The following is a 13,493-nucleotide window of genomic DNA, read 5'->3' as shown; positions in this document are numbered from 1 at the left end:
TCGCGACGTGCACTCGGTTAATGAACAGGACGGGAGACGGTGATACCACTTGACCGGCAGCAACTAGTAAGACGTTTTTGACTATGACTGTATAGAATGGTCTCACTTCACTATGGATGCTACAAATACATGATGTTTGTGGCTTTTGTTTACATTGTTCTCCCACGTTTGATTCCAGGAAGTGAGTGCGCTCGTATCACGGAGCTAGCACGTCACTTAGAGGATACTTTTTGATGCACGCATTTACATCTGTTTGAATATTGGAGACGCAAGAAGCGCATACACTAAGATTAAGTATGCTCATTATTATTTTTAGAAACGATACGACGTGTTCACGTTTTTAGCTTGTTTTAGGCTGTGAGATTGTCCTTAACCTTGCAATAGTATTTACGCAAACACTTTTACAGGACCCATGTATAGTGGATGATGTACTTGGCTTTTAAATGAGAGATAATACATGTCTTTGAGCGCTACAATATTTAGCTGGAGATGGGAATGTTCCGCTAAGGTTTCTGTATATATATTGCCATTTCCAAAGGTACTATCCACCATTGATACTTTAACTAGCCTTTCCAGTTTGCGCGTGATCTCACTTGCCAAGTATCCATCAGGGACACTCGGTCATACATTACAATTATTGTCTTTGTGGACCTTGTCTGGTCAAGTTGGGACTTCAGTATGCGCTTACACTATTGAGTTATACTATTATCTTTTACTGCGAACAGTCAGTTTTTGTTTTCCTTTATTGTGTCCGTCCTCTAGATGGTGTGACATTGGACGATTTTATATGGGAATTCGTGTTTACGAACCACATGACTGGATATTCTACCAACTGCTTCGTTGAATTTGTTGGTGGGTGGACTATTTTATTGTTCTTGCATCCTCGAGTCTTTACTGCTCTCTAGTTCAAGACACTTGTCTAACACTTTTATTTCATTTATACGCCCTTATTATATATTTTTTCAACATTACCTCACTGTTTTTTCAGACTTTGGATTCCGTGGACAGGGTTCCTATGCTTTATGATCCTTGTTTCATTCTGCAATTTGATCACCTTACTAAACAATTTATTTTGGGAAGTTTGGTTCTTCTTCTTACCCACGTCTTCTTTCTTTCTTATCACCTATTAAGGTGAACACTTAGTTATGGCATTGTGAAAAATGAAACTTTCACTTTTCTTTTAAGATGTTATATAAGAAATGGTTGTATTCAGCTCTTATATTTACTTTTTCCAGCCTTGAAAAAGTCTTTTGTAAGACGAAACACGTGTCGGCTGGTCCGTGTATTTTGGAATTGACTGAACATGTGTCAATAAAGAAAGGATGAAAAAAACAACCACTAATCCAAGGGTCCTGGATTGAATTTGTGACTGATTAATGATTGAAAGCAACTGTTTTCATCTTTTTTGACATTGTAATAGGTTTATATGATCTAACTAAGAAACTGACAAACTTGTATCAGTTGGGTATTTTACCCATACATTGGGTAGGTGTGCAATATTAGTCTTCTAAAAAAAATTACAGTAACTACTAGAGCCTGGAGGTCCCATTTACTGGAGACTGAATCTGGCATTTGGACCATTTTTTGTTGGGGTGGGATTCACAGTACACTTGGGAATGTGGGCGTATGGAGTCAAAAAATATGTATTTGCTTAGCGGATTCTCAGCTGCCCAATACCAGAGCTGGAAAAAACACAGCACAAAGACAATATGCACCATAGCTCAGTCGATAAACTGTAATATTCAGTCTAGCACCTCTAGTCTTCTTGACTGTGACTTAAATCCACAGTAAAAGGAGTGGAATCTGAAGTTTCCTAGAACATCAGACAACTCCTTAAACCTAGGTAATTTGAATATGATGGATTACAGTGTTTGCACTGTAAAACCTTTTCTGGGTCTCTGTAAGAACTTGCTAAGACCTCCTGGCTCATTCTGCTGTTCATGGTTTTAAATACCCTACATTTCCTATATGTAAATTAAAACACATGCACTTCAAGATCTTGTACTTGGACTGATTAGGGATAGTTTATACTGTATCCACGTTCAAAAAGCACTACCAGCTCCTGGAGAAAGCTTTCACTACTCAACCTACCTACTGTAGAGAGGAGGTTACTGGGTCATCCAGTTGGAGAGCAGTAGTATCTGTGGCCTATAAACAGGAGTATTAAATGATAGGGCACACTGTGGATATTGCCCAGTGACTGCTGACTGTCACAGGTTCCAGATAGAAGCTATTACTGGAACACTCAGCAATTTAATTAATTTGTACAGACCTTAAAAACATGGAACAATGCAAAATACGATTGGATAATGGGCAACATAGGAATCACCTGCAATTGTTGTAATCCATTCTTTGAGTAACGTCTTAACATCATTATATTCAATGGCCCCAGCCAGATTAGGAGTTTGTGGTTTAAATGGAACAGATGTTTCTGTCTGCATAGCTGGTGACCCTGAAGCTTTTGAGGTTGTTGGACATGGTTCAGCCTGTAAAAATAAAGACATGCATAGGTATCTAGTATCTACTTTTGTATTAGTCTTTTAACAGAGTGCACCAGTTAAATATACATGAACATGTGACTGAAAATGGTACTCAAAATATAAATACAAAAATATTTTATTATATACAAGTATCAGCTTCAAAGCATTTACTAGCAGCAATGACAAGAAACAAGCACTGCCAAATCTAACAGGTCTCGCTTTTGGGTCCTTTTGGCATTGTCAAGGGTTTTTACTCACGTTGTACAGCATGGATAAATTGAAAAACACCTGTTGCGTCATTTTGTAGGGGAGCACACCATGCATACTTAGCGGGTGGGGGAGAAAGAAGCATGTGACGCATAGGGATCTTTGGACTGGAAAAAGTATAGAATGACCTGTCTGGGTAGTTAGGAGATGGTGGTGGAGAGGGCGTGGGAGGCTGTGGGTGTGGTGGAGGAGAATGCCATGGAGTAGGTGGCTGGGGTGGTGGGCTTGTGTCCCTGTACATTTGCTTCTTGGGGTGAAGAGGTTTAGTTGCCTCAAAACCCAGCTTGTCCTTAAAGGTGAGCCTATGTTTCTTGGGGATGCAAGAAAGCACATGTTGAGCCTTGCCTGAAGGCGCCTTGGTGAGATCTTGCTGGTGTCTGGGTGGATGTCCTCTGGCATTGGGAACCTCAGAGAGAGCTAGAAGGATTGGGGCCTTGGCACTCAAATATGTGACTCAATTGAGCCAGGTGGCTCTATCGCGAACTAGTTTAGAAAGACCATGCAAATCACAAAATGGGTTTTTCTATAAAATTCAAGCACGTTTTTTTCTTTTGTCAAAAGCCCTGGCCCAAACAAACCCCAAAAACCTTGGAATTTTACTTAAACTGTTTTTTATTGAGACTGTGCTGCTTTACTTAGTCAGTAAATGGAGGGTGGGTATGCGAGAGGTGATCTCTTTCTCTGTCCAACTCAGAGTGTCATGACACACCTTCCAGCTTCCTGGAGGCATTACATGCCTACAAGAAGCTTAAAACAAACTACCAGGATAAACAGGAAAATACTGCTGGAGATCCCAGCCTTCTTTGGCAATACTTTGTACTGGCTCCCACTCTTCTCTTATCCTCTTCCCTCCAACGTAACAGGAGGCAGAGTTGCCTACCAATGTGACCTGATGCTTTTGTGGGGTTGCTTGGTAGGCATTGAGGCCTGGTTCGGGGTTCAACCGGCATGGGCATTAGAGATGGATCTGAAGCTCGTTGCCATTTATGGCTCGACGCTCAACTCCCCGCTCCTGCAGGAGAGGTGCTATTTCTCTGCATACTTTTGGGGTTGAGGCTTTATTAACTGGTGTTTGGCTATCGCAATCAAAGCTACAGACCTGGACATTTTTCTAGTGAGTGGGCCAGAAGGCTTCAGAGCCAGAGCCTCAGCATTTATGCACTCATTATCAGATGCATTTGTGGAGGCAGGCTTCAGGCTGGGTGTGCCCTGCACCACAGGAAGGCCAAAGATGCCAGTTTCTTTTTCTTTGGCCTAGGGCGGGTCTTGTTCCCTGAAGATGCATGGGTCTAGTGTAAGTGTTGCTGCTGCATTTTATGATGCACCCAGAATTTCCCCCTCCAGTACATTAGGGATTTCTTTCAGCAGAAGGTAGGACAGAAGTCACAGGCGGTGTTGTCATAGTCGGGTAAGAGGCAGAAGTTGCAGACACTGTGCTGATCAAACCACAGTTATTTTGGTGTTGCACCTAGACCAGACTTGGAAGGATATCCTCCCCAGGCATTTTCTAACAATACAACATGTGCATCAGTATCAGGTGGCATTCAGTGCAGGAGAACAGATTGTGGGTGATGTGAGTCATTAAATGTGAGTTGCAGAGGAGCCAGCTGTGTACAGAAGGTTCACCAGTTATCTAGGTTGAATAGCTGGGCCTGAAAAGGCAAAACAAATGTAGTGATCTCAAAGCTCATACCCAAAATGTTGGAACTCCATGGTGGAAGAAAACAATCTGAGGTGGAGTCTGTGTCCTTGTGGACTGTGGGTGCAGTCACAACAGATCTTTTGACTCTGATATCTTTGAACAAGAACAAGTTGTAACGTCCGAGCCCAACACTAAATGGCAGGAGGTATGCGGAGTATGTGCATCTAAAGTTACACATGCTACAAACACAATGTTTGATCGTAAGTATGTATGTATGTCTAATATTAATAGAGCGCACCTACCACTCCGAGGAGCATCCTGGCGCTGAGTGGGACCATGTCTATAAAGCTCAGAGTAAACTGCAAAAATCACATAAGTGAGAGACATAAGGAGTCTGGGGCTCCAAAACTCCAGGTTTTCAAGGATTTCCTGAAACTTTGTTCTGACTGAATGAAGCGGAGATGGCTAGAAGAAAGTGTCAAGTAGCCCTGCCCTTTCTCTCCAAATCCCATCGGCTGACAGATGTCCTACCTCCAATGACCATGCACCTTCCAGAACAAATCACTACCCCTGGGCATGGTTCATTCTAGAACAAATCACTGCCTGGGGACTACAGTTTTAGATCTCTACTCTTTTCCCCATAGAAGTGCTATTTTGAAGGGACTAACTCCCCATTCCACAATGCCACTGTGAAAAGTACATCCTATCCGCATGACCTAACTTTGGGGGACTCCGCAACTCACCTCAAACGTTACCATTTTTAAGGAATTCAATATGCTGAACACTACTACACCCCTTATGTGCTGTTTACCATATGACTTCGTTCCAGTGATGCAAAGAACTGTGATATTTATGAGGGCATCAATTTAGATTAATATGAATTCAGCACCCTAGTCACTTTTTATTACCCTCCTCCTCCTTGCAGGCACCCTCCTTATTTGCATATAAACCATTCAGTGCAGGCTCACTGATGTCATTCAGTTGGTGTTTTTTAAACGAACATCAACTATGAATGGCAAATTCACTCCAATAAGTTTAAAAATAAATTGTGATTTGCGGTTTTCGGTGATTGCAGTTTACTTTAGCTTTTTTGGTTTTTCTTAACTCAGATTTTCACTACAGGAGTGCTACTCTTATCCTTTAACTTGGCAGCAAATTAACGCTGCTTCTTGCTTTGAAGACTTATGCCATTATTGAATGCTGAACGTTACTATGCCAGTTTAGAAGCCCAGATTGTAAATTTCTGTTATGTACAAAGCCCCCATTTAAACTTTGGCTCTCCAACTATGTAGCCAAACATGGAAATAGAAATCAAACACTATCATGGGCAGACCACTGCTTCCATACTACTAATTAAAACGGAGACCTTTGTTTACTTTTCCCCGGTGCACATACTTGTTAATTGATACACAGCGCTGGTGGTTAACTGAGATAAACATTCCTACCATCGTGAACTAAGCAAGGATCATCCACTGCTTTGACTTAATGGATATCCGTGGCGTCTAATTAGTTTAATATCGACTGCACTTTCCACTGCGTTCCACAGTGCTCTCTGGCTACAACTGGACCAATTACACAAGCAATACGTTTGACCGTAGTGCTCCTAATGAAGATGCTACACAATATACAATTCACGTCAGGCAGGAAGATAGGATTGTGTATTTATCTCCAAAGATAGTTGACTAATTCCATATGAGGCATTCATGGGGATGTCTAACCTTATATAGGTAATGAAGAATTCAAAATTTCCTATTTACTGTTGCCCTATAATTATGGAAACACTCAGTTAATCACAAAGTAACACCTGCTCATAGATGTATGATAATTGGCATAGTGATTAGCTCTTTAGACCAGCACACTAATTACTCCATAAATTCCAGTGTGTATATACAACCAGGATTTTTTAGAGGCCGACCTACCATAAAATTCCAAATTTTTCTTCAACAATCCCCTAGCTTCTTCTCCATCAGTGGGAGAGGATAGAGAGAATACAAGGCAATGGAACACTTACACACACCGTGAAATCTGCTGCCTGTGCCAACCTTTTGCTGGTATGCTTCTTGGTTCTCTACATGCGGCTCTCACAATCTCATACTGGCCTACAACCTGAAAGAAAACGAGCATTGGAGAAGTCTACTGCTAATTGCTGTGGATCTTTCCAAACCACTGGCGGACTCACACATTTCATCCGGTAAATGCCTGTAGTGAGGCTGGAATGATCACATTCAGGCACAGTTGTGGAAGAGTCCTGGACATGTTTTGAGTTTCCAGGTAAGAGAAATGTTCTTCCTAAAGTAAGGTTTGGGCATACATGATAGTCCCTTGAATAGCGTGTCTGAATGTCTCCAGCCATCCACTGGTTGGAGGTAATACCACCCCTCTCCCAGTGGCAGTGATTTCTGTAATCATGGCTAGATGGAAAATGTTGCATCGACATTTCAAATGCTGCCAGACATTAATGTGGTCATGGTCATTACTCCTAGAGGGAAAATAAGTATTTACTCAAGTGTGTATAGGAACTACGCTTACCTGGGGCTTACAAGACGCAGTGTTTTCATGTTTTAGGAATCCATCTATTAGCTTCTGTGGACTTCCAGAAGTAATCAAAGCACTTTTGGCTGGACTTCCAACGAGTTTCTTTTTCAAAATATTTTGGATTGTTTTAACCGGACTGACTTGGATCTTTTTTCTGTTCCTCTTTTTGCTTTTAACTGCAGCTTTCTTTATGTGCAGCAGATGATTCTTCGATGCTGGAAAATAAGGAAACTTTCATATCAACTGTGTCTGGTTGTAGAAAGAAAGATAGCATCTTTAATAGACATTTTTGCATGTATTCAACCTTTTATTACTACATGTACACTTGTGTCTCTATCAGAAAGAGGTCAGAGGTTTTCAGAGATCTGAGGTGCCCAGAGCCTTAAGAGCTCCTCAGCCACACTATTGCGTGAGGTATAAATGAATATTTATGTCCTAAGCAGCAAACCATGCGCAACTATAATGAAATGTCATAAGTTACTTATCTGTAACTTTAGCTCTCCAGGTTTGACATTGTTCAAAGGTGTACATTATACACATTATTCCTCACCTACTGGTATATTTAATATGACAGCATTAAAGACATCATTCACAGAATCACATTCTTTGGATTAGATTCTTAAAAACAAAAAAAACAAATAAAATTATTAATGCATAAATGATAATATACTCAACAATTACAATTTATTGTGAAAGAAAAGCAAATTACAAAGAACTAAAAGAAGAGCAACGGTTATCTTTACTTCAGGTATAAGTTACTTTATACCTTATAATTCACCCATTCTTCTCAATCCATCTAGCCAATGGTGCCCAGATTTCCCGGCCTTTTGTTCGGGAACGTTGTCCCCTTTTTGCATATATAGAGTTTTCCAAATTATAATTTGCTAGTAGCCGAGAGAGTCATTGCTGGAACCCTGGGGGGTTAGGGTGCAGCCAGGCGCATGCTAGACATAGGCGCAGAATCGCCATACCAATAAACACTAGTTCTTCTCCGGACTTCCCCTGCATGTCCTGGGCAACCCCAAGTCCAATCAACGTTGGAGAGAGAGAGCAGACAATACCCAGCGCCTCCTTAAAGAAGCTGGTAATTTCTTGTTTTAGTTTCCTCAGTGCATCGCAGGATGCAAAGATATGGCTAAGGTCAACCTAATATAAAGTGCACCGAGGACAAAGAGTTCCTCTCCCCGACCCCCATTTAGCAATCCTTTTCGGGGTATAATAAAGCGAAAAGCATGATTTACAATATTAAGCCTGGAGCCGGGCTGGAATTAAAATATTCTGTGCTAGTTTAACTGAGTGAAAAAATAGACTTTCTGGGATTACCATCTCTGCTTTCCACTTTAGCGCCCAATCTTCCATGTCATCTAACATTAGTGAATTAAAAAAGTTGTACACAACTCCAATAGATAGAACTCTATTCTTTCTTAATTTATCAATAACATCATTATTAGCAAACCCTATTGGACCCCCCCCCCTTTCTTATTTAGAAAATCCTGGATTTGTAGGTATTTGTAAAAGTCTCTTCTATCTAGCCCATACCATTCGCTGAGGTTTTTGAGAGACAAGCCCTGTTGGAGAGAAAAAGGCTCCAAGCTTAGTCAGACCCGCCTTGCTCCATCTTTTTATAATTGAGCCTTTAAAATTCTCCGGCAAGTTGAAATTATTACAAAGTGGTGTGTAGGAGTTCAAACAACTGAAACCAATTAGTTTCCGGACAGATTTCATAATTCTAAATCCCCCTTGTAGCGTTTTAAAGCAAACTTTCTTATAATGCTTGTCGTTTAGATATCTCCAGAGCCACCCCCATGCTTCTGCACCCATTACGAGTTCGAGCAGGGTCGGAATTTCTTCTGTCTCGATATCTTTCGGCTTTTCCTGCATAAGCACTAGATTGGATAGTATCGTAGTAGCCCAATAATGGAGTCTAATATCTGGTAGGGCCAATCCTCCCCTTTCCTTAGGTAAAGAGAGATATTTATATGCCCTTTTAGGTTTAGCATATCCCTAAATGAATCGAGAGAATAGTTCCTCGATTCCTTTGAGACATTTAGTGTCAAATTTGAGCGGGATTGCCCGCAACAGGTACAAAAACCAGGGAAAATACAACATTTTGATAATATTACACCTACCAATAAAGGATAAGTGTAGATTATGCAATCTCACCAGGTCTGGTTTCGTTTTAGCAATTAGTGGCTCGATATTATCTTTTACTATGCCATCGATGTTTGCAGAGATATCAACACCAAGATATATTGCATTTTTTTTACTACTCGAGCATCATTAGTTGTTCTATTCTCATTACAGATGATTTGTGTTTTGCTTCGATTGAGGGAGAACCCTGAGAGTGTCTCAAATCTCGCCGCCTCTACTTCGATTTCTTCTATAGCCACATCTGGATTGGGAGTCACTAGAGCAATATCATCGGCGTATGCCAATACTTTGGTTCCCAACCATAGGTTACAATAGGCATAATAGCCCTGTTGTGTTCCAGTTGGCGTAAAAAGGGATCCATGTATATTGCGAATAGTAGCGGCGAGCTTGGCAACCCTGCCGGGTACCCCTCGTTATTTCGAAAGTGTCTGTGAGTTCTCCGGTGGGGTGGGGTGAAAGTAAAGCATTTTGAAGGCCTGTAAAAGTCAATTTCCGATTAACTGAGCACCATAGTAGGCTTGAAAATTGCTCCCGACCCAGCTGTGGCACGGTTGGGATATTCTAAACCACTACCTAAGGCGTTGCGCAGACTAGTGTACATGGGGTTACTAATGGCAAAGAATAGAGTAGCAATGTGCTGGATGAGGGGCCCTCTACCTACGTTAAAACAGTAGTCACAAGATGTGCTTTATTGTTGCACGCAATCGGAAAACTTTAGCGAACTTCTTCCCCCTCGGAGCAGACCGAAGAATTTTTGGGGGCTATACACGACATATTTGCTTAATAAAGGGGATGGCCCTGCTAGTGAGACACCAACAGAGCACGGAGTGAGCACCAACACCCCCACTCTAGAGAGGAAAGTTCCGTTGCACGAACTCGGACGCACATACACCTTAGGGCATATAGCAGAGCCCAGACCCATGAACGACACATTAACGGCGTAGTTGGCAGGGGTGGGAAACCTGATGGCGCTGGAGAGACCTAGCAGGAGGGAAAAGGCGCTGAGTGGCAGCTGATTATGGGCTTAGTGGCTACAAATTGAAGCAAGAGGTAGGATCTCCTGACAGTAGCAAGCTATGTTGACATCTCTTTGTTTGTTTCGAATTTTGGGCAATGTTTATGACTACTGATACGCTAAAGACACGCACTGCAGAGTAATAGGCGCGGTAACCCTGAATACGAGACGCCGCCTTTCCTCTGGGATGTAGGCTACAAAGCTGTGTATGGTGCCTTCTATGTATAAGCTGCCGGCCCCAGGGTTGTAGGCATGTGGCTGTGTATTTCAGTGCCAATCTTTTTTCAATAAAACTGTTAAAAAAAAAACCAAAAAGAAGTCCTATTCCGACCCTTGACAGAGTTTCCCATAAAAAAGGCCAGGAGACCCTGTCGAAGGCCTTTTCTGCATCTAACAAAATTAGTGCGCTAGGGTCCCTACAAAGGTTTGCCGCATCAAGAAGAAATGACCCTTCTGATATGATCCGTCGTCCCCCGCCCAGGTAGGAACCCATGTTGTCGAATGGAAATACCCTTATGTATTACAGAGGCCAAACGTGTAGCAATGATTTTTGAGTAAATTTTGCTATTGCTATTAATTAATGTTATGGGGCAGTAAGACCCGCGCTCTGACAGTGTTTTATGTTTTTTAAGAAAAACTACAATTTTGGCCTTTGACCAGGATTCTGGCGGTCTGCCACCCATAAATACATGTGTTAATAGCTGCGTCCTGCACTCTTTCAGTTGTGTTGCAAGTCTTTTGTAGAACTCGAGGGGTATGCTATCTAAGCCAGTGGCTTTGCCGCAAGGGAGACTGTTGATACACAATAATATCTCTATCCATTGCGGGAGCTCTTCCAGCTGTAGCTGGTCTACCTGTGAGAATTGTTCTGTAGGAATCCAATTAAGATATGCAGCCACATCCTCTGAATTACCTGATGTGTCCTCACAGTAAAGCTTTTGGTAGTACGAGTAGAATACTTTTCAAATTCCTGCGGGGTCTGAGATCATCCCCTTCTCGGGGTCTTTAATTTCTACAGTTATATTTCGAGTTGCTTTTTGTCTGGCTCTGATAGCAAGATGATGACTTACTTGCTCGCTACACTCGTATGCTTCCTCTCGCCAAATGGCAAGTGTGTCTGCAGCACCTTTAGCTATTATCTCCATTGTTGCTGTCTTAGCAACCATGACTTTTGCCTGCGCTTCGGTATGATCACCCCCAGTTTGCAATGCTGTGATCAATTCGTCTTCTGCAGCAGCTAATCTGCCTTGAGAGTCATTTATCGCAAATCGCTTTTTTTAATTCAGGGATAGTGAAAATCGGAGTGTTTCCCTCCGTATGCCTGCTTTAAGCGTACCCAAACGACTTTGACTCCAGCGCTCCCTATATTCTCCTTAAGAAATTGAGGTATCCACTCCCTCATATAATCACAGTATTCTTCATTAAAAAGGACACATTCAAAACTTCATGTGAAAGCACTACCCCCCTTAAACCCTCTCCTCTTGATCTCTACAATTAGAGGGTTATGATCAGCCAATATCTGGGGGGGTGGGGGGTTCTCAATTGAGCAGTCATGCAGTAGAGTGTGAGACACAAAAATAAAGTCTATTATTGCATGTTTGTTGTGTGGGTGTGAAAAGTAAGTAAACCTAGGGTCTGTAGGATTCCACCAGGTCCAGAGATCGATAAGCGCATGTTCCAGACAGAGTGCCCTTAATGCCCGAACACTTTTGGTTTGCGGCCACTATATATCAAGCCTGATTCTAAACTTAAATTCTTGTTGGCAGGCAAATTTATGTTGTAGTCCCCGCAGATTATTATCAGGAGTGGCCAGGCAGCTAATTCATTATTAATATGATGAAACACTGTTGGATCGTCTAAGGTGCTGCCATAAATGGAGCATATCGTGATTGGAGCTCTGTTACTCCTGCGGCATTCAGTGATTACCCACCTCCCGAACTAGTCCACTAATGTGCAGTTGAATTGTAAAGAACGATTGGATGTTAGAATTGCAATGCTGCGCGTCCGGAATTTTGAGTCGTGGCCCGTGGAAAATGGAGGAACAGGAGAATAGACAACAGCGCAATAAACTCTGCATTCTAGGCATTCCAAAAGTGGCAGAAGGGAAGGATACAAGGAACTTCGTGATCACGCTACTCAAGGGGGTCTTCCCGGAACTACATACCTGGGAATGGGACAAAGATCTAGCGGGCACACAGATTTCCTTTAACACCTTCAAAACGTCATTCATCTACTCCTCAGCATCCTTGTGCTATGCTCCTATACTTCGGTAACTTTCTCCTGCGCCAAGCACTTTATGATTTGGCCAGACCAACAACCAAGAGGGAATTTAAAGGAATCACTTTCTTCACTAGGCGCGACTTCGCTCATGCCACAGTTGAGCGTAGATGGAGGCTGAGACAGCTTTTTACCCCCTTTCAACTTGGGGGCGAAGTGTTTCTACAGAATCCGGCTCGCTTAAAAATTGTATACAAGGGGACTATGCGCAGCTTTATCTACGAAATACAGGCCCAAGCCTATCTACAAGAGATTACTGATCGAAATGGGGGCAAATCGTAGTGGTCAAGATCCTCAAAATTATGCCTTTACGCTCCTATGTAGTCTCATAATGCTAATATCATATATATTATTTCTTTCTTTTTTCTTTCTCTCTCTTTCATTCTCCTTTCATTCCCTTTAAGGCATATGCCAGCATAAGAGCCTCTTGGTAAGTCGAATTGGTCAATTCCGGATTTTATTAATGACTGGCAAAATCTTGAGTTAGAAATTGTAGAACATCTTTATTGTTTCTCGTTTATTGTTACCTGCTTCTTGTATCATGCGTGCTTTACTATATTCACCAAGGGTGTCACAAACGTGTGGGGGAAGACCAGTGGGAGATGTGGGGCTTTGATTGCTCAGATGCCATTATCCTGGCTCGGGTCGTGCCAGGTAACCTCAGTTATAAGTGGTGGGAGGGTGGAGGGGAAGGGAGCGGGGGGTTTAATGGGGCGAAGAGGTTGGCTCAATGGGAGGAAGGTTTACAGTTCCTCGTTCTTCTTTAGATACCGTTTTTCATTTAAATATAGATGAGTAAGCTTCGTATAGCTACAATCCATATCTGTGAACTCAATGACTTAAAAAAAAGACCGAAAACGGCAACTGGACTGTGTTTATTAAAGGCCGATGTGATCTGCATGCAAGAAACGCATATTGAAAATGCACAGAAACACTTATTAGGAACGCTCAGGTACACTTTGAATTAGATTCTTTATCAATGCATATCATTAGGAGTGCGGGTAAGCGGCTCACCACAATGGGACATTTTTCAAGTTCTTTCTCTCTTCCCTGTACATCTAGGCAGCAATAATTGATGAGCAATAGGTATGATTATCATACAGTGCCATTATTCAAATTAAATTCT

The 13,493-nt window shown here is 42.0% G+C and overlaps 1 protein-coding gene across 4 annotated transcripts in view; it reads right to left on the bottom strand.

The window, feature by feature from the left end:
* The window catches only part of REV1 (REV1 DNA directed polymerase), a 489,784-nt gene that overhangs the window by 25,442 nt on the left and 450,849 nt on the right, over positions 1–13,493 (bottom strand). For all 4 annotated transcript variants that reach the window (XM_085622772.1, XM_085622774.1, XM_085622773.1 and 1 more), the window contains 2 exons: positions 6,919–7,139; positions 2,330–2,486 (listed from right to left, as the gene is read on the bottom strand). In XM_085622772.1, coding sequence (XP_085478898.1) covers positions 2,330–2,486; positions 6,919–7,139 — 378 coding nt within the window. The remainder of the gene's footprint in view (positions 1–2,329; positions 2,487–6,918; positions 7,140–13,493) is intronic.

The sequence above is a fragment of the Triturus cristatus genome, chromosome 8 (genome assembly GCF_964204655.1).
Source record: "Triturus cristatus chromosome 8, aTriCri1.1, whole genome shotgun sequence".
Classification (NCBI taxonomy): domain Eukaryota; kingdom Metazoa; phylum Chordata; class Amphibia; order Caudata; family Salamandridae; genus Triturus; species Triturus cristatus.
The sequence above is the reverse complement of the archived record's forward strand: the minus strand, read 5'-3'. Positions and strand labels throughout refer to the sequence as shown.